Source organism: Xiphias gladius, chromosome 21 (genome assembly GCF_016859285.1).
Source record: "Xiphias gladius isolate SHS-SW01 ecotype Sanya breed wild chromosome 21, ASM1685928v1, whole genome shotgun sequence".
In the NCBI taxonomy this organism is placed as follows: Eukaryota; Metazoa; Chordata; class Actinopteri; order Istiophoriformes; family Xiphiidae; genus Xiphias; species Xiphias gladius.
Window position 1 is genome coordinate 28,477,181 of NC_053420.1, and position 26,266 is coordinate 28,503,446.

The following is a 26,266-nucleotide window of genomic DNA, read 5'->3' on the forward strand; positions in this document are numbered from 1 at the left end:
ATAGTAATTCAAGAATGTCAGTTTTGACTTGCTGGAATGGAGTCGCCTCCATTGGTGCTCAATGCTCGGGCACAGGGGCCCTGCGGGTTTTGCATGGGATGCACTTCTTTCACCACTGTTGGATATTATAGATGACCATTAACAAGTTTGCCTTGCTTTTTCCCATATTTGTTCCACTTAGAAATCCGCCGACGCAGGTCCTAAATGAAGGTGCTGAAGCACATCAGGGATAAGTTAGGATGGTATGACCACTTAACACTGAGCATCGCCCGTGAGGGAGGAACTCAAAACAGAACGATAAGGGCAGTCAGTCCATAATTTCCGAATCCACCTGGATCTACCTCACACCCGGATCTCACTTTCACACCTGACCAGTATGTGTATTGGCCTGTTGCAGCTCTTTCATTCAAGTCCCATCATGTGAAAGTGCATGCAGGAAAGACAAGTCTTCTCACTCTCTGTCCATTTCCACATGCCACCCCTCTGTGGGGATGTCAGAGACTCGAGGGCTTACAGTGGGTGGCTGAGACAACAGAGTGACAATCTGGGGAACACTTGACTCCTGGTTTGACCCTATAGCTTTTACCTGGATGGTCGCTTCCTGTGAGGCATCATTTACCATTACCATTTACTGGGCACTGGATCCTGAGGTCGCTGGGAGATAGTATGAACATTAGTATTCTATAATTCTAGTCTATAATTAGAGCATAGACCCGTGGTGTAGGCCAGGTTCTGACCTTGTCTGTGTTTCAGGGGTCCAGCTGTATGCCGTAGCGAGAAACAACATGCCCCAGGAATACTACATAATCTCAATGGCACTTCTTACGGTTTAGTCTGAGGCCTGCTGCCTGAATCCTGGAGAAAATCTTACTCAGACTGGAGAGATGGTCCTCAAATGTGTGGCTGTATACGGTATCAGAATGGTGTACACCATGCACACCTGCCATGGACACCCTTTGAGCACTAGCTCCATCATACACTGAAAAATCGCAAATGAGTTAGTGAAGCCCATGAACATCAACCGCCACTGGTAGAGGCCAAGGTATTATATTCCCTGGGTAGGGGATGAGAGTCTTTCACTGTTATACTGTTCTAGCGTATATATTCAGCAAATAATCTCCACTCATCATTCTTCTTCTTTACTAGGATGACAGGCGAGGCCCAGTGGCTGCAGCTCTCCTCAGTTACCCCATCAGCTAACAGGGCCGCCAAACGCTTGTCAATTTCTTCTCTCTTGTCTGGTGGGTTTTGCGCTGTCGTAGAGGAGGATGTTCACCGGTTTTGGTTTGGATGTCTGATAATCTAAGTATGCATTTGCCATTCGCACCTTTGGACTTGTTAAATATCTCTAATAATCAATCAATTGTGCTTTCTGCAGCTGAGTAGCCAGAAACTCCTTCAAGGACACAAAGGGCACATCAGTTGTAGGGGCCGCCTGCACATTGCTGGAAAAGATGTGCGGCAATTGGCACTGATAAATGACTATGTTGATCCTGTATACACTAAAAACCAAAATCAGCATATTAATATGTTGATTTCAGTACCTTCAAAGCTTCCCCTCACATATGAGGTACATGGTCACTCTTTTGTGTTCTGTTTCAGTGCATTACTCGTTAATGCACTGATAAATATTTATCAGTCCAAAGGGCCCATAGGTGCCGTCGCTGTTGTTTTTGGTTGCAGCATCAGCGACATCTCTTTTCCCAACTGATTGGCTGAGGCCTCTCTCTTGGGGCAGAGAAAATGCACTCCTTGCCACCTCGATGTTTTGTCATTAAAGGGGGGCCCTGGCAGGTCTAGGGCTCCACCAGTTTGTAGACTAGGCTCAGTTATCTTAGGGCACCTAGTTAATCCTGTTTTTCCCTCTGGACCTCCCTCTGCTCTCCATTCATGCCAACAACGGTCGGGTGAACGCTTTCTCTGTTCACCCCATGGGTGATGTGACTGGCAGCCCTGCTCCCCACAAGCATAATGACACTAACGTCCACACACAGGGCAAGAGGTTATCCATTCGTCCCTCCAGCCACTGACTCCCATTTGTTTGTTTTCCTCTGCCATTCATCTCATTTCCATTCTCATTTCCCTCACGTCTTCAGTAAGTCTGACCATGGCTCTGTACAAACCACCTCCATCAGATATGGAATGCACCATTGCTGATGCACCACTTCCAGTAGAAGGCTGGCGTGTAAGAGTGTTGACTTAGTCCATCTTTAGAGTCTCTCTGGCCATCTCATCTCTGTGATAAACAGGGGCTCTTCAAAATCAGTAGCCCCCAGCTTGTGACATTTAGCTCTCAGAGTGGGTTGAGCCCAGCCAGAAATCTGTGGAATTTCACCTCTCCTCTCTTATTTCTGCTGAGTACACCTCCAAAGACTCACCTAGAGCACGGAGACAGGCAAAGAGGTTCATTCTGAAACAGTCCAGAAAATGTCTTTGTCCAAAAGCCTCCCGCAGTTTCCTCTTTACTGCAGAATAGTTGGCCTGAACAGCCACTGGCAGGCTGTACCACAAGAGAAAAAAAGCCTTGGCCAGCCAAGCCGCTGGCAAAATCCTGGCCAGATCATAATTCTAGTCACCTTCGGTGCCTCCCACCATCGCCTTCATACAGCTACTTCATACTGTCTGGCCCAGGAGGGAAAACTTTGTTTTCCTCCCCAGCAAAGGGTGGTTGAAGTTCAATCCTCAAGTTGCTGGCTGAGGGCCTTTTCCCTATATCGCTCCCTGTAGTCCAGCAAGTCCTCGTTCGACTCCCACATGTTGCAGTTTTTTTTTTAATTTATTTTGCGTTCTAACTTCTGTCACTACTACAGTGAGGAGACAGGTGAAGTAAGACGTGGCACGGAAACTCTGATAGCTGAACTAGCAGCATTAACAAGCTCTCCTCTAGGCTGCGTGCCATATCAAATAATGTTTGTAAAGAGGCCTGCAACCTAGGTGTTATTTTTGACTGAGCTGTCTTTTGATGCTCAAGTGACCAAAGCGTTGCAGTCTTGCTTTGCCCATCTGAGACAGCTAACCAACATCAGGTCATTCCTTTCCTCTGCAGACTTAGAAAAGGTCATCCATGCTTTTATCTCTTCCCAACTTGACTTTTGCAATGCACTTTATTCTGGTATCAGCAAGTGAAACATCCAAAGACTGGAACGTAGTAGTTTTACAGTCTAGTATTGATTTACAGGAGACTTTGTTCTCATGTACTGTATGTATATGAAATACAAATCTTATGAAGAGAATGACAAGCTACATACTACCACTTATCAGATATAGTACTTTGACCAGAGTGATGCCCCCCCACCATGTACCCATCTTCTCTCACACACACACACACACACACACACACACACACACACACACACACACACACACACACACCGAATTTCTTTCTAAAATTGTAGCATTTGGCTGTGCAAATACGCTTGTTCTCATAAAATTATGCAACAGGTTTGGAAACCTTGTGCTCAGATCAAATATGACCCCTTAGCAAACAACCAGAAAAAGATGATGCAGTTTCAATTCCTTCTTTTAAATCCCTCTTTTGTAGCTCTGTCACACTCAGGGCAATGAATACTGCAGGGTAGAAGAGGGTTAGACCTGAAGCAGAGTCTGCAGTATGTCGGGGTTGAAGTTTCCAAGTAAACACAAAATGACCTGTGACATAACAAAAAACTATGTTATGTCACATACAATGTATTAACGAAGAAAATCGACACAAATGCATTCTGCCAATAACCCAATAAAAATACTGACTGGTTGTTATTCACCAGACAGGTAACCTTAATGCAACATCTTTTCGAGCCTTTTTCACTTCAAAGGATGAAACTAATTTGAAAATGAAGTGAGGGTCAACCTAATTATTGATATTTTTAGAAAGTAACTTGATTTCCTCAATTACCTCAGCGTATCCTTTACTGTTGTGTGGCAGCAGTTTCGATTATATGATTATAGAGCTCATTATTGAAATACATGTTATCTTTCCCTCTTCGGATAACTTTCTTTCCACTGGAGAGGAAGAAACATTGGGGACAATTCTATTTTCATCAGTCATGTAGTAAATCTTCCTGTTGCCTAAATGGTTAAGCAAGTGTTACTAGTTTAGACTAATGGCTGCCCCCCTCTGTGTCTCTCTGCTGCTTTGTCAGGGAAATTAGTTTGACTCAGTTAATGTGGAAAAAACACAGAGAGGAATACGGTGGCCACAGAGCGTGGTCCCAAACACCCAGCCAGCCTCACTTGAATGCAATCAGCCCATTTTAGATTGGATGATGTCTAAAATGGGTGCGTGCGTGCGTGTGTGTGTATGTGTGTGTGGGTATTTGTGGGAGCGAGTCATTTATAGAGCAAAATTCAATACTTAGTGGGCAGCAGCAGAAGCCTCACAGAGGAAATTAGTGCAGATGTAGAGTAAGCAGTGAATAAGCATTACCGAAAGAGTCTTACCAGCCATTAGTAAACCTGGCTGTAACATTCTGATTGCAGCTGTTATTGCTATATTTCATTAACTGAGTAGGAATCACTTCTGATGGTGAAGCCCCCTTTAGTGTCTATTAACTTACAGCGTTTATAAGCAGCGACAGACATCTACCACTGGAATAGATATGACACGGAAAATTGTAAATCTGGAGTTTCAAAATAAAAGGCCTGTCCTATAGACAGGTTTACACTTTACAAAAAAAATCAAACAGCAGGTGGGTAGAAAAAAATGTTGCTAGGATGTCATGACAGCTTATATATAGAAATAGTCGGTCCAAATCACTCTTCTGATTTAAATCGTTTGCTTCGGTTCGGTTCAAAGATTCGTGGTCACTGACTGTGTAACTAGTTCAGTTTGAAGATTCTATGTTGAAGATTTGTTCATACGAGTACTGAATACCATCTAGTAAACGGGCAGTTTGAGTGCAAGCCAGTAAAATAACTATTTAGAGGTAAATTTGTGTGTGATATTCATTCTCAAGTATCCTAAACATGCATGAACCGGAAGCACAGAGGCCCCTTCATTCTGGGGGTTATTTATGCTAGCATGTACGAACTTCCTGCTGATTACCATAACAATATAGAAGACACTAGATATATGCCACATCTTATGTTGCTTCACTCATAACATACTGCGTCAATATATGAATTTATATCTATTATTTATCAGCTGCAGGGGCCCATGAAAAGACGCTCTGGACACCTTTTTGTGATTTTTTTTTTTTCTCTCAAATACGAGCGATGCATTTTCCTTCCAAAGCCATCAGTCTACCTGCTGTTATCAAGACCCACGGTGAAACTCTAAATGCGAGACTGGGACATAGAACATTTTCCACGCAATTCTTCTGTGATTTGTGCAGTTTAAGGCACAAAAATTACTCTTCGGTCTGGTTTGTTTTCTTCATCTCATGATGACATCTATTGCATGTGAAAGTGTTAAAATAATAGGTACCTCTGATCTCCTGTCGGCGTTTATCATTTTAGCCACTTACAAGTACAAAGATTAAATTTGTAAAAGAAATTGGGCTTTTCTTCTTATCATAATGTACACACTAAATTTACGAAATTTTTTTATTCAAACATAATTAAAGGAAATCAACTGAATTCGACGACATACCCGCTAGTGTAATAGCATGCGTCAGTTTGTACCACACCACTCTGGAGAACCCCTGACTGAAATGAATCACTGAAGGTCTCACAGGCTCATGTGTGGGTTCATGCGTGTAATCACTGCCATCTAGTGCAAAAGACGTGCAATACCCGCTAACGGACCCCATTTATGCCACTGAAGATGACCACTCATATCTTCAATATTACATGACATGATTGGGTGTCGGACAGAACAGAGACCGATCATGTTGCAGGATAAAATATAATCTGCAGAGGACGAAGACTTAACACGACGAAAATATTCTACAGCTTGTTCATCTGAGCCAAAGGGGCAAGAGTTTGCCGTTGGGTAGAACGACAGCAAACACAATACCAGTTAGTAGGATAACTCTGAAGTCACAAAAACAACCCTTTAACGTCACAACCACAGTGAAATTTTATTAAGTCATGATTATTACCACACAGCACATGCTGCACAAATGAAACATTATAATAAAGAGAAATTAGTATTGCTTCAGGAATAAAATGTGTCCAATCAGTCAGGATCAAACAGAAACCTCTTCTTTGCTGTCATTTAATACATCTTTTCTTTTCATATATGCAATGTATTGTACAAACCGATTTATGATAACAATCACAAATATGCAGTGTTACAGCACAGAGGAGTGATAGTACAGCATTCTCAGTGTAATTACTACAATACATTACACTAGAAATTATTGATGGCAAATTCCACTCCCACTCAGTGTTCATTGCTTTAGTTTTTTGCTATATTATATTGCATGTCATGTCGTCAAACAAAATAAAGATCCTGTGTTGAAATCATACTACCTACATACTGTACACTCAGTTGTTAGCAAGCTGCACACACATAAACAAAGACACAGAACCAAAAAAGAAATGCACACATGCCATACAATAGGTCTTCCATATATTTTCCGTCTACATTACTAGACATGATAGCTACAAAATAACCTCTTCTCCAGGTATGCACTACAACGTACAATGCAGAAGTGTTACATACCAAAAGTATCAAGAAACATACATAACTTGGTATAAAGAAAGAGCCAGCTCCTCCATTGTGCATGTGTATGCTTACATGTGGTTCTCTGTGTCAGTCGAGCCCAGCAGGGGGCAGTGTTGTCTGTTACATGACACGAGAACGTCAGGGACTTTCACCCAGACTCCATCTCTCTCAGTGTTTTCAATGCTTTATTACATTTTTCACTATAGCCTGATTCAGGGAGGGTTTTACAGAGAATCGGATCTGCTGCGTTCATCTGGTGCCAGTCACTACAGGCTACAGACACTCTTCTTCTTTTACATAGAGGATCTCATGGGCTGAGCTGGGAACCTGAGAGAGAGAGAGAACAGACTGGTAATCGCAGGCTGGCAACATTTCCATACCTTAAATAAATGAACAATAATTAACATAGTGCCTGTCAACAGTTAGACCACTGTGTTAAATCAGTGTGTCAGGTCATTTATCTTAACTATAGCAGGTAACCACCACTGCTAGAGTATTTTACAAAACATAACCAGTTAACTTACTGGAGAATCAAACCTAAACTAAGGATTACCTTAACTAAATGGCCATGATATAAGAATGATAATGCACTCAATAATATTCAATACTGTCCATTATTAGATATTGATTACCTTATAGATATGACTTGAAGCTCATGAGCAAACTCGGTCAATTTTAATCAGGCTCTTACTTTGACCGACGGGACCCTGAATGATTACAATATTTTCTGCCAAAGCTAGGGCAGTTTTAATTCTTTCTTTCTGTGGCTTGCATAGTGTTTGGGCCTGGTTGCAGGTGCTTTGCATTAATGGGTGTGTGTCCTTGTTATCTCATGTTGGGTCACCAGGTCGTACAATGCCCCTTACTTAATGTACACCTCAAAAGGTAGCTTTCTCCATATCAAATACTATACTCTTTAAATGTGCAAATTATTATAAAACAAACCCATTCATACATGATAGCAATAAACTGATTGAAACTGCACAGCAGTACATTTCTTTTGGATACTTTTCTCTTACAATTGATTCTTTGTAATCTACAGTGATATACAAGGTACATTTGCTTTCATTCCAGCAAGAACGGTTTTCTAATACCCAGCCCTATACATCAGACAACAGAGGGGAGGTTTGACTCTGACTGATTTACAACGTGTAGAGTCGATATATGCAGTTCAGTTCAAAATATCTTCATACTGAATGCAAATTAAATACTATTTTTCTATAATCAAAATACAAAAAAAAAAAGGTTTCATATGGTGAAATAAAAACCAGACATAAAATTTATGCTTGACACAATTGTTGGCACCTTTTGATTGGTTCCTCAAACAAAATAACAAACTAATAAAACTCACCTGTGCTTGATTTTCAGTGTTCACTGAATGACCTGAATTAACCAGTGAATCATGGTTTTACTGCAAGAAAATGGGGCAGATTGGTTCCAACTTCTCTTCCACAGTGGTGAAGACAAGAGAGCTGCCTGAGAGCATCAGAAATGCTATTATCAAAAAACATAATTCGAAAGGCAATAAGGCAGTCGCCAAAGATCTTGAAACCCCTGTTTCAGAGGTTCATAATGTGATCAAGAAGTTTCACAGTCATAAAACTGTTAAGTTGCTTCCAGGACGTGGTGCTACGAAGAAACTCAATGAGAGAAGTCTGTGAAGGTTGATGTGGATTGTGGAAAAACACCACAGTCTTTCTGGGATCTATGGACGAATCAAACCAAAGTAGAGCTCTTTGGGAATGAAGATCATCAGTTTGTTTACAGGCGATGAAATGAAACCTAAGGAAAAGATCACCCTACCTACAGTAAAAGATGGTTCTATCATGCTGTGGGGCTGCTTTGCTGCCTCTGGTACTGGAGGCATTGAATGTATGAAAGGAATGATGAAATCAGAAGATCAACAAGGCATTTTAGACAAAATGTGTTAGCCAGTTTCAGAAAACTAGGTTTGAGGCAAAGGTCTTGGGTCTTTCAGCAGGACAACAACCCAAAGCACACATCCAGCAGCACAAAAGAGTGGCTGAAAAGCAAAAGATGGACTGTTTTTAAACTGACCAGCAGTGAGTCCTGACCTAAATCCCATTGAAAACCGTTGGAGAGAGCTGAAATCTGCCATTGAAAGAAGGACTCCTGTGAATTTAAAAGAGCTTGAACACATAGCAAAGGAAGAGTGATAGAAACTACCAGCAGACAGGTTCAAGAAGTTTCTAGTTGGCTACAGAAAACGTTTAGCTGTCATTGTTGACAAAGGTTCTGAAACCAAATATTAGTGACACGTGCCAATAATTGTGTCCTGGGTAATTGTGTTTGTATTCTTTCACTATTATTATCTTTCATTCAGTAACCTTGGACATTTTATCAAAATATTTGATGATAGAAAATTGGTTAATTTGCATATATAGATATTGTAAATTCTGTACTTAAAATTCAGGGGTGCCAATAATTTCAACCAGGACTGTTATCTCAAAGATTTAGACATAAGATTAGAAAGAAAAGATACTTCTTTCCCTCAAAAGATAGTATTTCATGACTGTGCTCGTTACTGGGAAAAGTAGGTCATTACTGTCCAACACTGTCACGTGCAGCGTGTAAAATCGGGACAGATCTGCTTAGGCATGATCCTGATGGACAGACATGCAGTGAGCAGACAGACAGACAGCTAAGGGCCTTTTCTAAACAAATCCCTGTTCACTAGCTCCTCACCACATTATGTCACTCCACATGAAATCACACTCAGCAGCTGTAGAGGACACTTCACATTAAGGGCGAGGGTATACATAAACAATCTTTTTTAATAGTGAGCATCTGCTACCATGGATAACGGTTTGTTAAGCTTTTGAGTCACTAATTATCTTCTGTTTAGCTGTAAATACTGTATGGAACCTTTGCAGTTAAGCTGAGCCCTACCATACCTGGTTGACTCCACCCACCACCAGGAGGCGGTCTCTGATAACAATGGCGGAGGCGGAGCATCTGGGGAAGGTCATGGGAGCCAACTTCTCCCACTTCTTCCTCTGAGGATGAAAGGCCTCCACTGTCTCCAGTGCTGACGGCTCATGACCTAAAGAATGTGGGAGGACATACAGAATAAACACACACAGTCACGCCGGATTTCCTGTAAATCCCACACCATTTATCTCAGATTTACATTTACAGAATTTAGCTGAGAATACTGCAGCAAATCATTTTTTCAGACTTTTCTTGACATAATCAAGGAGCCGTGATCATCAATCCTGTAATCAAGTGCAGTCCATCATATATATACAAGCAGGAGTTAAATTGGGATTTTTGAGGAAGGGGAGCCCTTGTCCAATGATGGTAGGGGGTCGGGTATAGGTAGGGTGGTTTCCACGGATTACACTGTCAACAGTTTTCATAGTTCCAATAAAAGCTCTGGAAATTGTGCTCGGTGGAATTGGATTGTCCAGAGTAACAGTTGCACTGTTTCTGGGAGGAGATGTTGCTGTTGAATTTTCTAAATTACATTTTTTTTTAATGACGTACCACTAAGTTAATTTTACTTCCATTGGATTATTTATTTATTGGTAATTTGGGTGAAGCAACCCTATAAATGAGTTTAATGGGGAAAAAGTTCAACTCCGTGAAGCACTTTGAAGTCTCAAAAGACAATAATACAACACCCCAAACACTACTGCTACAACACTACTATCCTTCGCCTTATTTTTTATTTACTTAGAGACTCCCTAAGATAATACACTTGACATTCCAGAAAAAAAAAACTGCAATTCCCCAGAGGAACTGATATTTGGACTTTTGCTGAAAATAAGTGGAGACCATTTTGTGATGGGATCACACCAGCTGCGACGCCGTCAACATTCGTTCCGACCACATCCATCTACTACACACCTGTAAAGTTTTGGTGACTTTATCTTGCACGGTTGTGACGCTACCGCTGTGACAAAATCTGTCCAGAGACAGACAGACAGACATACACTCAAAACTGTCAAGTGATCCAAACCACTTCTGTGGTAGTTCCTGCTACAGAAGGTGTTTTCAGGACCACATTTTGCCATCACACACACACACACACACACACACACACACACACACACACACACACACACACACACACACACACACACACACACACACACACACACACACACACACACACACACACACACACGTATTGATCCTGCTGCTGTGTGATGGAGCAAAGAAATTCAACATTTGTTTGGTCAGCGTCTGGGAGTGGATGTTTAAAGCCAAAAGTGTGAGACTTAGAGACGCAGTGATACTGACGGAGACAGAGCTAAGGTCCAAAATTTAACCCCAGAATACAACACATTTCACATCCTCGCTGGATTTCTTCGTGTTCAAGTGTAGGGCTGATCAATGAATTGCAAAGTTACTAAAACCAACGTTATGAGTCTTAGTCACACGCATCGGTATTTTCATTCCAGCTATAACCCTATAGGTCTTATGAAATGAACCCACAGTTTTTCTGTGTGAGTTCATCTCATAAGTCTAAAAGGCATTGTTCCACTCAGCAGTTTGAAGTGATGTAATTAACCATGTGACTCCAGTGTAAAATGAAAAATTTAACCAAAATGTTGCAGAAATGTAGCTGGGGGATGGTACAGGAAACGATGCCATGTCGGTCATGTAGTCACACTTTGACTTCAGTCAACACAATGCAGACAAAATGAAGCAAAATGTAAATACTGTTGGAAAATAGCAGAGTACAGCAGCCTTCTTGGAAATGCTTGGTGTGGAACGTGTGGCAAATGGGCGGGAGAGAGATATGGTGAGGCTATGCTCAGGAAAGGCAGGTGTACTGGACGTTGGAGCGGAGTAAGTAACATTGGATTTTCAGTTGTCAGGAAATAAATGCTACAGCTAAAGCTAATAAAAAACAGAGTTACTGAGTTTTGTTTACCAGCAGCCAAATATAAAGACAAGGATTAATTTTGCTTTGTGACCACAGCCTGGGGGGTCGATTCAGATACCGCAGTCTATCACACAATTGTTTGTTAAAATAATGTCACTCTGTACCCTAACATGATCCAGTGATGGAACGAGATAACATAAGCCATAAGCATGTGATGCTAACGGCTGAAAGAGCTGATCAGACGCAGCCAAGGTGTACAGAAATCTTGAGTTAAGAAGACATGGCTGCTTTAAACAAGCAGGACACTTCCTTGTGCTTTAATTTATCAAGTTGTTCTCTCATGAATCATACAACACGAATGCAGCACCAACGTGTTTGAGCAGCAGGAGTTTTAGTTTACTATTCGTTTCTCTTACCGAGTCCTCCTGCTACTACCATCCGTCCACGCAGGAAAGCAGCAGCAAAGTCAGCTCTCTTTGTTTTCAGAGCCACCGTCTCTTCTGACTTCAACCAGGTACCTACAGAAGACGAAGAAGTGAGAGCTGGAGTGAGCAAATGTATGAGCTTGTGTGTTTACAAGCTTATAAAATAGATGAGGTGAAGTCTAGTGGCAATGCAATCCACTGTCAGCTGGAGAGGATGCTTGTTGTCAGAGAGTGACCTGCACAAACAGGTCATCCACAAGGCAGTTGCAGTCAGGACATGAACACACACACACACACACACACACACACACACACACACACACACACACACACACACACACACACACACACACACACACACACACACGCACGCACCTGGCAAGGACACACAAAGGTTATAACAAGCACAGACTACGAACAGAAAGAGAGGGGACAGGAAAGCTGGAGTTAAGGTCAGGCTACTACTAGGAAGAGAAAGTGAGGATCATTTTGTTAGGCTGCTGGCACATCATTTTCGTGACTGAACTTTAATGAAAAATTTGAATTGGTGAACAATGGGAGACCAACACTGACACTGATGATGACAGGGTCACTTTGAACGGCTCTGTTACAGGGACTTCTTCCTATTTAGTGAGGAAAGGAGTACGTCATGAGTCCAAGATAGCGTCTCTGATCTCTGAAGCCTGAAGTTTGCACAACAGCATTAAGATTCAGCTGGCCACCTGCAAGCTATAGTTCGATTGAGAACCTTCAGAGACACCAAGTTAACTTGTTATGGTCAAACTGTATGTGTAGTAATGTGTAGTTTGTTGCACTAATTTAAGAAGCAGACAATATAAATTCCTGTATAATCCTACGTATGTATTTATTTATTGAAGACTTTTATTTTGAAAAGGTACACTTCCAGGATCATGCTTCCTACGTTACGTTTCCTGTTATGTTAATGCGACAACATTAAAATCAGTTACTATATATATGATGTCTTACGACTCTCTATGAGAGCTAAAGAGAGTCTTTATGCTAGAAAGACCCTGAGGATGCTTTGATTCTCTAAATTGCAGAGAGGCTCTGCTTTTGCCATGACTGGTGTCTTGCAATAAAGTGGTGACGGTTCTGGGAAGACTGGTCCTTGTTTACTATATGACACAGCACAGAGTTATTGGGAATCCACATTAAAAGTGAGACGCGAGTGGCCCATAAGTGCTACTGAAGCATTTGGTCCGTTCAGTCCACACCGACTCCAACCTCCATTCGGCTGTCTCTTGTTGTCAGAACCAGCTTTCTGTCTGTCAGGAGCTGAAAGGACAGTGACAGTGTCTTCACCAGGCTGACTGAGGAAGAAATCAGCATTGTTTTATTTTATTGATTAATTGATTTTACTGATTCCCCCCATCCTCTAGTGGGCAGGTGGAATCTGCCTATAGTGAAACCAGAAAGCTCAAAGTGACACTGGGAGCCTTGATCAGTCATTACAGATGACCTTAATAAATCCATGTTGGATAAAAAGCAGGAGATTTTTATAATCAGCTGTCTGTATAGATTATACTTGAGTAAGTACACCAGTGGAAAAAAAGGACCGCGGGGTGCGGCACATTACCCAGAGTCAGTGTGCATTGATTTCTTAGTGCAACCTGCATGCTAACGCTTAAGTATAACGTTAAAGTCTGATTTTTGTCCTATTTTCCCATAGATCCCACTCTTCTGTACAGATACCCTGACCAAGCAGAAGGAATTGCTAGTGTAGTGAGGCATATATGATCCCTCAACTGCTTCCCACCTATCACATTGCTACAACCAAAATGGAAACCACACTGCAGAGAATTGGACGCAGGTGCAGTGGTGAGCATGTGCTTTTTCTTATCTACCAAACAGCCACTGGCAGCTTTAATCCCAAAACGACATAAGATAAATCTGTCAAGCCGCAGGTGTGGAAGACATTGTGATTTTAAATTTAATCACCCTAATTAGGTGACACTTAACACTGACAATAAAGACTGTTTTCTACAAACCTTGTGCAGTGTAGAGGTGACATTTCCTTCACACTCAAAGCTGTGGCACTCCAGATGATAAAAAGTGTTCTTGAGAGTAGAGGAAATGAAAACATAGCCATCAAAATACTGTTTCTCTTTCCCCAGCAGATTCTCTTGAAGTTTTCTTTTTCTTTTAGGTTTTGTTGCTGCCAAGTCTTGTTTATCTGAAGGAAACCCAGATTGGAGAGAATCGTGACAGAGGAAGAAAGATAACTTAATTAGGGAGCGAGGGAGGGAGAGAGAATTAGAAAGACAGAGACAGAACAAGAAAGAAAAAGTACAAGAAAAAACCCTTGCCCTTTATCCTTGTCTATCTTCTTGTCTACTTTCTTTTTCTGGATCTCTCTCTTTCTCTTATTTCTCATACTTGCTTTTCCATTTTCTATCTCTGCCTCCTCTCCCTCATTCTCACTTACTGTCCTCTTATTGTCTTTTTGTTCTCTCTCCCTCTTTCTCTCAGATGGGTTTCTTGGGTGTGTTTGCAATCAGGGTTCAAAACCGCTTTGGTAGCCAGTCACAAGATTGTAGTCGGCCGTTATAATCAACATAGATTTTGCATTGTTTGTAAGTTCTTGTTGACTGAATAATAAAATGACATTTCAGAGTTGGATCTGTTTGTCCCTCATTTGCATATTAACATAACATTTTATTAAATGTAAGCTAAAAATTGTTGACTATCAGTATCGTCATCAGGTCTCTGAATGAGATAGCCTCACTAAGTTTGCTATTCAAATTAATGTTTAGCTAAATGGATCTAGCCTAATCACAAAAACCTTAATGGCTTGCTGACATGTCCTATGAATCCTCTCTGTGTATTTCACAGGAGTGTATCATGAGTCTGTAATGTCAATCAATTCCAGCTGGTATTCTGTGTTCAAGACCAGGCTATCGAACCTCAAGACCTGAAACCCTCAACTACGTAAGCATCAAATCCTTGCTCAGACTCATACTCTTCTCTATTTACTCCTTGATTAGATGGTCACTGATTTAAATCAAGATTTTAGAGCGTATGTCTATATTTTAGATTCAGCTGCTTCTGTTTTACATTTAACAATTTACATCTGAAAAGTTTAGCTTCTTAATTAAATAGAGTTTTGCAGAAAAACACATATTTTATTCATATTTTCTTACTGTAAGGTACCCAAAGTAAAGTGCTCAAGGTAACATATACTTGTATAGAAAAAAATTCAAATGATACCAAGCTTCAACTTCATCTAATGTGCTTCTTCTACTTTTACTTCCCTGTAATTCCCAAAATGCCTAATTGTCAGCCACTCCCTTGGATTTGGTCACACTAGCTATCTGTAAATCCATCACGAAAGCAGGAAGTCAGCTGGCTCAGCCAAAGGAAGTCTCCACTGTCAACTTTCTTGCCCTCCAAAAAAACAGAAACCTGAAACAAAAAAACCCACCATTTATGCCCACTTAGCAACTGTCATAGGAATGACTGTGAACACAGTATACAGTTTTTACCTAACACATCCATGAGACTCAGAAGGTGCATTGTAGCAGTTTTAAGGACAAGAGAGATTAAGAACAAGAAATTACACCACCGGACCAACATTACTAGGTCATCTATTCTGACGTTACTGGCCAGATGTTTTGTAATTTTAGATATAGTGTCTCATTATTTTAAAATGGATAAAATGGATAATGACTGCTGGAGTCTCAGTTTACATCAGTGCTAAACAGTATTTTGATCAAGCCTCAGGTTAGATATATCAGCAATAGTAAATTTAACATCCGGCAGTTAGTAGATGTAAATATTTAGTAACAACTAATCTCTATTCAAGAATTCTATGCAGCATGTTGACATTCTGACATTAATTTTGTGATGTGTAAAATCCCCAATGGAGAAAACTCTCAAAACCTGCTGGATGGATTGCCATGGAATTTTTCGCAGATATTCATGGTGCACATGATGGCAAGGTGTTGACTGAAATGTCTTGACAGCTCTTCCATGGGGACTTGAATTGAACTGAATTCTAATAACTAACAGGTGATCCCCTGACTTTTCATCTGGCATTGTCATGTGGTCAGAAATTCAGTCTGTCCAATACTTTGGTTTATAACCAAATACCTGCATGCCTAACAACTTTCCCATCAGTGTTAGCTGTCCTTCGCATTTATTAATCGAAGCTAATTAGCAAATTTTAGCATTATAACTAAGATAGGAAAGACTCTACCTGTTAAACATCAGCAAGTTAGCGCTGGCACTGTGAGCATGTTAGCATGCTTTTGTTAGCATTTAGCTTAAAGCACCCCTGTGCCTAAGTACAGAGCCACAGAGCCACTAGCATGGCTGTAGACTGTAAGTCATGTTTTAACATGTGAGCAAAGAATATCAAAAATGTGTTCAAAATGAAAACTGAACCCCTTGGTTAGGACACCACATGGCCTGTGGCTGCACTGCATTCTGATCAACTTAGATTACTATTGACAAATGAAAATAACTTCCTTCAATGCAATGGATTTTTTTTTAATGACTGCTGGACATTGATACAATTTGATGGATCTATATAAAAAAAATCCTGCTGTTTGATTCTGACACCAACATTATATTCTTTCTTCTACTCCACTTTGTACTATGTGTTGGAAACATCTTGTGATGTCATCTATTTTTTCCATTTATCAACCAAAGAAAATAAAATACAAAATCAATCTACAAAGTGAAAGCAGAATGCAAGCTACAACATTAGTAATTTGTTATTACACAGCACCTACAGTGTTACATGCTGGATTTTCTTCTTTAAATTACAGTTGTGTCAACACATCACGCTATAGACTTATGGTTCAGTCCTTTGAGACCGAGCTGCGACTGCAGGCCTGGTTCCTATTTGCTTTGGAAGGATTAAACAACACTTTGCGTCAAGATTTTCTTTGTGCGATGCAAGGAAAACACCACCATGCATTATTCCACTCTGGTGGGAGACGGCAGAGGAGAATAAAGAGATGTAGAGACAGAGAAAATACAGAGAGAGAGATACAGACAGAGCATGTAACAATAGAATGAAGGAGATGAGGCGATCCTCTGAAGACCGGGCTTTGTAGTCTGTTTGGTGGTAATTCTGTCCAGAGCTCTCCTCTATAATTGTTCCACATGATTAAAACTATAAAAGGATGGTGATTAGTTCTCCATCTTTGATGGATTCTGTCTGTCTGTCACGTGTGATATTTCAGACACTGCTGACTACACAGATGGTCCTTTTGGACCGAATATCACCAGAATGTTGTAATAGCTACAAACTGATCACCAGTAATGTCCAAAACAAGACCACGTTTGCTTTATTCCAATTTCTGCTTCATTACATCTGTTTTTTTTTTGTCTTTTGGGCAATTTTTACCATCTCAAGCATGAGATAAATCAAACACACAACACAGGAATAGATTTGTTGCTAGTCAGCCTCAGGAGGACTGCATTATTTGTGGTTATTGTTACTGTTGCCTGAGTTCTACTTGTTCAGTCACGAGGGATCGATGCAAGTGTTTCTTTGTTAGATTCAGTAACAGCAGCAGAATTCATTATTCTAGTTGAGAAAAGAAAACTGAATTAGAAAATTTTAACTGTAGGTTCACCCAAATCAAAAAAAAAGAAAAAAAAAAAAAGAAAATCAAAACATAATCACACGCTCAGAAGTTACCATGAGCAGCAGCGATTGCTGTGTTGACAGTTTTGCCAGTCTCACAGGCAATACAAGGAGAAGGAGACTGCAGACACTAGTAACTCTGCTAACAGTGCTGCTCCATGCAGTAGTTTTGGTTTTGTTTTTCCAGATTTTGAGATATATGTCTTGGAGTTTTCTGCCTGCACCCCAATACAATGGTGAGTTGAATGGAATTTTCATGGTGCTTACAGCATTGAAATATCCACTGTATTGTGGTGGAGGCAGGTATCTCAGAAACTGATACCTCTATAGGAAACAGAGAAAATATCTTTTAGTCATTTGGGTGAACTAACCCATTGAACAATTTTGTAAAGCCACAGTTTTTCATTCTTCATGTTAATTTTCTTTCACAACTCCATTCTTTGAGATCCGTTGTACTGGTTGCAGCTTGTCAACAAGGCCGAAACATCCCCTAACAGGCGTGCGTCTGAATACTGGCGATAGGGAATGGAACAGTAATAGAATATTACGGTGTGACAGCAGATTGCATGACCATGTGTGTGTGTGTGTGTGTGTGTGTGTGTGTGTGTGTGTGTGTGTGTGTGTGGAGAGATATTGCTGCAGATGGATAATAAAGCAATCTGTTTCTGGATCTTGTAATTTAAAGCGCTCGTCATCCTCAGCCTTCCCTCCACAGCTCATCTCCCATCTCATCTCCACCAAAATTAGATTGGAAAAAGACGGTACGGCTGCCTTCTCCAAATGTGTGTGTGCATGTGCATGTGGATATGTATTAGTAAGTGCATGTGAACGCTTGTGTTTGTGTGTGATGGACGGCATTTTCTTTCCTTCTTTCTTCCTTTATGTCTCTTACACACACACAAGGCAAACTTTCTCCCCATTATCATACATAAAAATTATCACTCCCATGTTCTGCTTCATTTGGCTTTCATCCGACCAATTCCGATATGTGACCATATGCTGTCTAAAATGACTTATTGATTTTTGTTCTCCCATTTCTCCTTCCAGTCCCTCCTCAATTTGTTCACCTGTTACTCTGGGGTGTCTTTGTTGGATAAAGGGATAAGTCATCCTGCTGTGTTATGGGACACAGAGTGTGCAGAGAATTAAGAAAGGAATGAGCCTGTTTGAGAAGAACCATTTCTCTTCATGGTGAGGTTGATATTAATGGCTGCTCTGTGTGATGGTAGAGTCGAAATGAAGATGGATGCTGTCAGTGGAGATGATGAGACATTTGCTGATATCAAAAAATAAAATGTCTGTGTGGGATACCCAAAATCTGTGTTGTCTAATTACAATCACTTAATTAACCAACTCTAACATAATGACTTTTATTTTTGGATTGCAGACTTGATAGACAAGTCTTTTATTACTTAAAAGATGTTAAAGGAATAGTTCGGACTTTAGGAAAAAATGCAAACTAACATTTACCAGTGTGAGATGGAAGGATCGACATCAATCTCAGGTCTGTGTCTATGTATGGAGCTGAAGTCAAGAAGTGTTTAGTGTAGCTTAGCAAAAAGGCTGGAGGCAAGGAGAAACAGCTTGCCTCACTAGCTAGCTCTAAATCTGCTTAAAAGAGGACTCCGCTGATTTAGCATTTCACTCCTATAATGTTGTACAACTCACAAGCAGATCCAGAGATATAGTTTTTTTTATCCCACACATTCTTCTTTCTTGTCAAACCTGACACCTACAGTACATTACTCATATTGCAACCTAATCACCGACAGTTCGGTTATGCCTTTTATGGTCTAATGTAGCCTTGAGCTGCTCACCACAAGTGGAGATGAGGAGCAGGCTACAGAGGTCTGGTATGCTTACCTCTTTCTAACTCCACATCCCCAATTTCTTTTTTCATTTTAAAGCTTACAACCTTTTTCATGTGTATTTGGTACTCCCTGAGACCTGTAAACACACTTGTGTAGTTCACCTTTAGTGTTGTGTATGTCGCTTGTTTGACCTGCATGTGCATGTGTAAATGTGAAAATGTGTTGTTTTATGGTGAATAATGTGCTGGAACTTCTAAGAAAATTTCTTGGTGAACAACAGCCAGGCGCAGTGACTGTGTGATACTTTCCAAAGTCTTGTTGTCACAGTGAGGCTCCCACGTTTGTTAACTTTGTGCTTGTACAGAGACCAAAATCTAATTATGTTCTATCCAACCATATCTGGCAACCGGCGCTACACAGAAATATTGTGCCAATGAATAAACTGTTAATCAAGAAATAGATCCAGAATGGCACTCCCCCTAAAATCACAGTGTTTTGTTTTTTTTTAAATTTATGCTTATGTATGAATTACACAAGCAAGGTACACTGTGCAAATTAGACAGCTTTTTTGAATTTTGGACAAAGCCAGGCTAGCTGTTAACCCCTGCCTTGACTCTTCATGCTAAGGTAAGCTAACCACGTGCTGACTCAAGCTCTGACTGATATCAATCATCTCATCTCCCTCTTGGAGAGAAAGCAAATAACCACATTTCCTAAAACAGAGAACTATTCCTTTACAACCCTTTCTGGCATATGCAAACTACACCTTTCCAACAAATCTACACATTATGTATAAGCAGTGGTATTTTGTATAAATGCCTTTAATGTCCTCAACCCATCTTGACATTTTTTCCTCATTCCAACTCTTCAATGAAGCTATAACCTGCTTGTATTAAGTGAAATATTCAAAATGCAGTTCCAACTGGATTGTTCTATGCACATTTCAGCGCAATCAGTACTGATATATTTGGCATCTTCAGAAACTTAGAATTTTAAATAAAGTTCAGAGGTTCTGAACAACCCTTTGACACAGAGCATGTCTATGCAATCTAATTCATGAAATATGGGTCAGGAAGCAGAACAGCCACAGTTAAAGTTTTTGTCACTGCTCTGACTCCATGGGCAAGGTCAGAAAATTTCACATGAACAAAACATTAAATGATAATTATTATAACAGTATTTACATGAGATTAAAATAAATGAAAAGCTTTAAAAACAATGTGTAAACAGACCTCTTTGTGTGAGTGTGTGTGTGTATAGCACGTTTCTGTACCTTGATTAGTGTCAAAAATGTTGACGTTCTTGGTGAACTTGGAGCTCTGGTGTCCTCCTCCTTGACGCAGCCCTCCGAGCAGACACAGCCTCCCACCTGTGTCCCATAGCACACCACTGTATGAGCGTTTACACGGCATCATGGGTAGCGCGGTCCAAGAACGCACCTCTGCATCGTAGACTTCAAAGGCCTTCACTGGTCTCTTACACTGACGACCACCTTAAAGATTAGGTAAAACCAATAGTATACAGGTGTTTAGATGCTTGTAAAGTGTGTACTGAAACCGCAAAAAAAAAAAAAATTCTGTTCTTTAATGCACAAAGTAAAAATACGGTAGTATAAACACAGCGACACTGGTTGGTTTGTACCTGCCACGTAGAGTTTGTTGCCCAGCAGATGTGTGTTGGCATCGTAGCGTGGGGTCGGCATGGGAGGAAGTAGTGCCCACACGTCTTTTCGAAGGTCATACTGCTGCAGGATGCTACGAGGGAGCAGGTCAGCACCCATGCCCCCCACAGCCAGAGCCCGTCCATCTACACACACACACACACATGCAGGGCTTTTATATATTTATATTTTACAGCAAAGTAAGGCCACAGTTTTCATCAAATGCATTTCATGGATTTAAGTTTAGGCTGAAAAAATCTGTCCATCGCAACCTTGCAAAAATGCTGAGAAAATTACTCGAACAAGAAGACCTTGCTCAACAATAATCAGTTTGTGAAAGACCAGTCCAAGCTGGTGGAAACACCTTAAGGGTACATCATTTTATGAAGTGCTAAAATCTACTATAGAGTTGGATGAGAAGTTAGCAAGAGATTAGGCAAGAGACTGTGACAGACGTGGAGAAGACAGGGAGCTCAGCAGCAGAATAAAAATCCAGTCCATATCTGGCACTTCAGTATGACACCTCTAGCATAAGAATGGAAATGGGTGAGAGTGCTAAAACAAAAGAAAATATAGCATTAATCAACAGACTGAAGAGGAAAAGTGCTGCAGGGAAACAATCTGCATTTTTATTATGTTTTACTTAATCAATTTGTCATGTTTTTCAATATACAGCCATTTATTTTAAATTCTAACCTCAATGCATCTATATTACATACATAACAAAAGGGAAAGAGGTTATATTCATTTTTGGGAAAAAAAGCTCATTACCTGAAGTTCATTATCTAATATCTGGAAAATAATGATCCTAAAATGGTATACTTTAGTTTACTTCAATTCTGTGACTGTCTATCCATTTAAAAATACCATATTTGTTTTAATTTGGCCCTATCGATCATTTTGTCAGACTATTTGTCTCTTTTTCAGCTGCTGGGGATGAGTTTGGGGATGGAACTGCAAGCAAAGGGCCAAGGATTGAAGATTGGTCAGGGAGATGGAGAGAGCAGCACAATGAAGCCTATATGCAGCCAATAAGTCTGCGTGTATACAGTATCTATCTGTGTTCCTGCAGACACTGATAAATGCATCACTGGACTGAACACAAATCAACCATGGCTGACAAGATGCTCTCTGAAAAGACTGTTTATTTATGTAGACTGCTTGATAAATTCCAAAATGTGAGAGTAAATCTGAGCATCAGGGCCCAAATACTGCTCCACTGAAATCAAATTGGAAAACTTACATGAAAGAAGTTAGTTTCGAATGAAAGTGAAATGAGGTGTTGTTTAAAGTGTTGTTTATATAGTATGTTCAAACTTACCTGAATTTCACTGTGGAGTGCAGTTACTCTGATCATTTCTTGGCACTTTACACAGGGACTTATTGAGTAAAATATCTTCTCTTTTTTTGCAAACTAAATGCTGCAATTTTAGCTTTAAAAGTGAAATCAAACAAGCTGTAAAATACTCCTAAGGCATTTTTAGAGTTGTTATACAAAAAGGGCATGGAGGGACAGCGCACCTATATTTCCTCAGTATGTTTTGTTTGTTTATTTCTTTCAACTCATATACTGCCAGCTAATTGTGTGTGAGACTGCAGTCAAACAATCTGAGGAATTAAAGTTGTGTTTGAATTCAAATGGTTCCTGTTTTATATAAAAACGTATATTATATGTAGATTATATTATTCATCTGTGCAATTCATCTGAAAAGTGTATCAAACTTGATGTAAGCAGCGTGTGCTGTTTTAATACTGTGATGTGGAACAAGGAACAGTAGCTGTGGTTGCATGCCTTTTTTCACATGGGGACAGTATCAGATGTTATGAGTTCATATTTTCTGGGATTTATATGATCCTTGTCTTTTCACTGTTATCTACAGTAGATTTATGGAAAACCATGTTTTAGTTTAAACTTTGAAAGTGAAAACTTTTGAGAGGGGCTGGATATTTTGCTGCAGGGCCAGATTTAGCCCACAGGCTGCTACTTGCCTACCACTGCTTTACGCTATATCCTCCAGTTTCCCTCCTGTAAACTGGTGGTCACTGCCGCAGGGTGCGGTAATCTTGATGCGGTTGTGTTATCAATAATCCACCTATTCTGTTGGCCTTTGACTGCTGCGGCACCTGTGACACACAACTGACAGACAAATGTCTTCACTCTGGACAGGACACACTGACTGACTATCCTTATAATGTTATACTGATTCATATGAAAATAATATAATAAACTCAGTGTTGACTAGCTACAACAGAACATATGCTAGTGTATATGATAAATTCAAACTAATGTAAAGTTGGATGGTGTCACTAAATGTAGTACTGATAACAGAGAAATATCCTAAATAATCATCATAAAATCTCTTTATATTAGAGAATGTAAAGTATTTCAAGCTCAATGTAAAGTAAATAATCCTGATAGATATGTTAAGTCCCTATAGAGCAATTATAGTAATATTATACATGGCTTAAAAGGATAACTAAGTGAGCTCATACTCTGTTGTATGTTGTTTTGCTTCCACAAAATGCTTTTATTTTTCATTCAGTCTTGATGAATAATATAACACATCCCTTGCTGCCTTTATGAAATAAATTTGGCATTATGAACAACAAAGTTCATGTTTAGGCTTGATATCTTATGCATTAGAAATTGGAAGTTAGAAATAAGGAAATAAGCTGCTTAATGAAATGAGATACTATGACTGGGGAGTGGACAGATTTCCTTATTATAAGATGACTGAGCAAGTGTTTCTCCTTGGTTTTGTCAGGAGCTGCAGATAAATACGTTTTTCAGTAAACTGACAGCTAAATTCTTTTACCCTAATATGTGATTTGTTGTTCTTGTTGACCCCATTATTGCCAGCTTTGCACACAACATGATACCACACTGTTGTGACACTAGAGACATATACTGTATGTTACAGTATTACCATGCAGTTAGGACACAACTTTTTAGCCCTTGCTTTAGTGTTAACAGTTCATATCTTATAATCCATACCTTTCACAGTGATTGATACACCCATCAGGGCCTCCCGCAGAGCACTCCTCTTCCTCCACCTCCCTTCCTCTGTGTTGTACATCTCCACCACCTTTAGGGGGCTCTGGTCCTCTCCCACTCCTCCTACCACCAGGATCTGCTTTCCAAGAACTGCCACAGCTGCCCCAGCACGAGGGGTGGGCATTGGGGGCAAAGTTATCCACCGGTCCCCCTGCAAACAGGGACAAGGAGCCGCATTCAGGCAAAGCAGTTACATATAAACCCACAAAGGACAGGTCAGCTGGCAAAAGATCTGGTTGTGTTTCAGTTACATCTTTGTTATGAAAGCAAAGTATTAGCTTATATTACTAAGAACAGGTCATATTCCCTATCACACTTAATGATGACGTACAGGACAGAACAGATGTTTTCGCACAGAACAGTTGTTTCCTTGAGGCTAAATACTTAACACTAACAAAAAATTTCAGGCAACATAAAGGTTCTTTATGTTTTAGAGGTAGAACTTTTCCTAGGTTTTAGTTTTTCTTCTTTTGTTTGGTGCATCTCTTCAGTGCTTTATATATAGAGCAGGTTTATTTCCAATTTAAATCAATTGATTTGGGACAGTGTCTTCGAGGGCTTCAATGTAAATAAATAAATGTTTAAAGAAATCATGATACATTTGTAAGGTGGATATTTAAATACCGCTACTGTAAACATAGTACTTTGTTGTTGATTTACCAAGAAAATTATAAGCTTAACATTCTAGCTTTATACCCCCGTCTGTGTGTTCACTAAAATGGGAAGATTAACATATCGTATGTACACACTTGACTGTATGTGTGAATGTGTCCTAGTTCAGATTTTTTTTTGGTTGTGGCTTTTAAACCTTTGAAAAAATATAAACTGCTGCATATTCTTTTTTCTATGATTTCACAGTAATGTTTTACCAAATTATTGTTGCACTGACATCACTTCTAACAGCACATTGTCATTCTTGTACTGTCTATTCCTCCTTGGGGAAAATGTAACATCAGATACAGTGTCCAGGTTGGATTTGCTTGGTACCTCAGGAGAATAGAGCTCCAGGCCGGGACAAGGCCTCCCGGCACTGTCGCAGCCCCCCAGCATGTACATCTGCCCCCCCACCTCAGACAGAGTGTGGTAGACACGGCCGCTGGGCAGTCGTGCCAGGTTCTGCCAGTGAAACTCATTGGCTGAAGGCACTGCCATGGCCTCAGCACACTGGGTGAGATTCACGGGGGTGGGGAGGGAACAGGGAGAAGGAAGCCTAGAGTCAGGGATGTTTTGGAGGTGGATTGATCCAGGGAAGCTGGGAAGATGGAGGTGTAAGAGAGATAGAACAATGTGGAGTCAGGGCCCCAGGGTGAAGAGGAAGTTCTTTACTGGAATTTTGAAGCAGTGGTAAGCAGTGGGAGTGTCGGATCAGTTATAGACCACGCTGAACTCTCCTTCCCTGGGGACGGTTCGCTGCCTCAAGCTGGGCCCTGGAGAAGATACGAGGTGAAAATGAATTTAGCAGTGCAATATACAGCAGAGCATGAAAAAGTGAATCAAATTTTAAGACCTTCAGGAAAGCTTAGTGTACATTTTCTGTTGAAGTATACAAGGGTGGACATTTGCAGTAGCCAACAAGTTAATAACTACGTACATTTACTCAAGTACTTAAGTACAGTTTCATATACTTGTTCTTGAGTATTTCCATTTTATGCTACTTTAAATTTATACTTCACTACATTTCACATAAACATATTGTACTTTTTACTGCACTACAATCACCTGTAGTGGTGCAATGATTAAGGTATTAATGAATTAACTGATCAAAAGAAAAATTAAATGGCAACTATTTTGACAATCAATTAACAGATTCAGCTTCTCCTGCTCTCCTTTGTTTTGTATCATAATAAATGTAATGTCTTTGGGTTTTGGACTATTTGTTGGCCAAAACAAGCACAATGTGAAAATGTCACCTTGGACTGTGGGGACATTTTTCACTTTTTTCTGAAATGTTATACACCAAATTAATCTATTGATCGAGAAAATATATGGCAGATTATCTGATAATGAAAATAATCATTAGCTGAAGGCTTATCTGACAGCTAAAGTTACTAGTTGCTTTGCTGATTAAGACTGCGCATACAAAACATTTGATGGGCATATAAAATATACATTGTTTATTTATTTAATTTTTATTTTTATGGGAGCAAATATATAGCATGGACCAGTGCCACATACCACAACATGAAGAGGAGGGAAGAGAGCCAGGATAAGCGTTAAACTGAGTCAGTTTGGACCT

At 40.1% G+C, this 26,266-nt stretch overlaps 1 protein-coding gene across 3 annotated transcripts in view; it reads right to left on the bottom strand.

Moving 5' to 3' along the window:
- Nucleotides 1-6,015: 6,015 nt before the first annotated feature.
- Nucleotides 6,016-26,266, bottom strand: part of klhdc8a (kelch domain containing 8A) — a 46,422-nt gene continuing 26,171 nt past the window's right edge. For 2 of the 3 annotated variants that reach the window (XM_040158721.1, XM_040158722.1), the window contains 7 exons: nucleotides 25,018-25,457; nucleotides 23,971-24,181; nucleotides 20,957-21,121; nucleotides 20,589-20,807; nucleotides 11,879-11,980; nucleotides 9,523-9,671; nucleotides 6,016-6,934 (listed from right to left, as the gene is read on the bottom strand). In XM_040158721.1, the coding sequence (XP_040014655.1) occupies nucleotides 6,881-6,934; nucleotides 9,523-9,671; nucleotides 11,879-11,980; nucleotides 20,589-20,807; nucleotides 20,957-21,121; nucleotides 23,971-24,181; nucleotides 25,018-25,182 (1,065 nt within the window). In that variant the 5' untranslated portion in view covers nucleotides 25,183-25,457 and the 3' untranslated portion in view covers nucleotides 6,016-6,880. Of the gene's footprint in view, nucleotides 6,935-9,522; nucleotides 9,672-11,878; nucleotides 11,981-13,896; nucleotides 14,082-20,588; nucleotides 20,808-20,956; nucleotides 21,122-23,970; nucleotides 24,182-25,017; nucleotides 25,458-26,266 lie in introns of those variants that run through there. The other variant, XM_040158723.1, reaches the window with a different exon arrangement.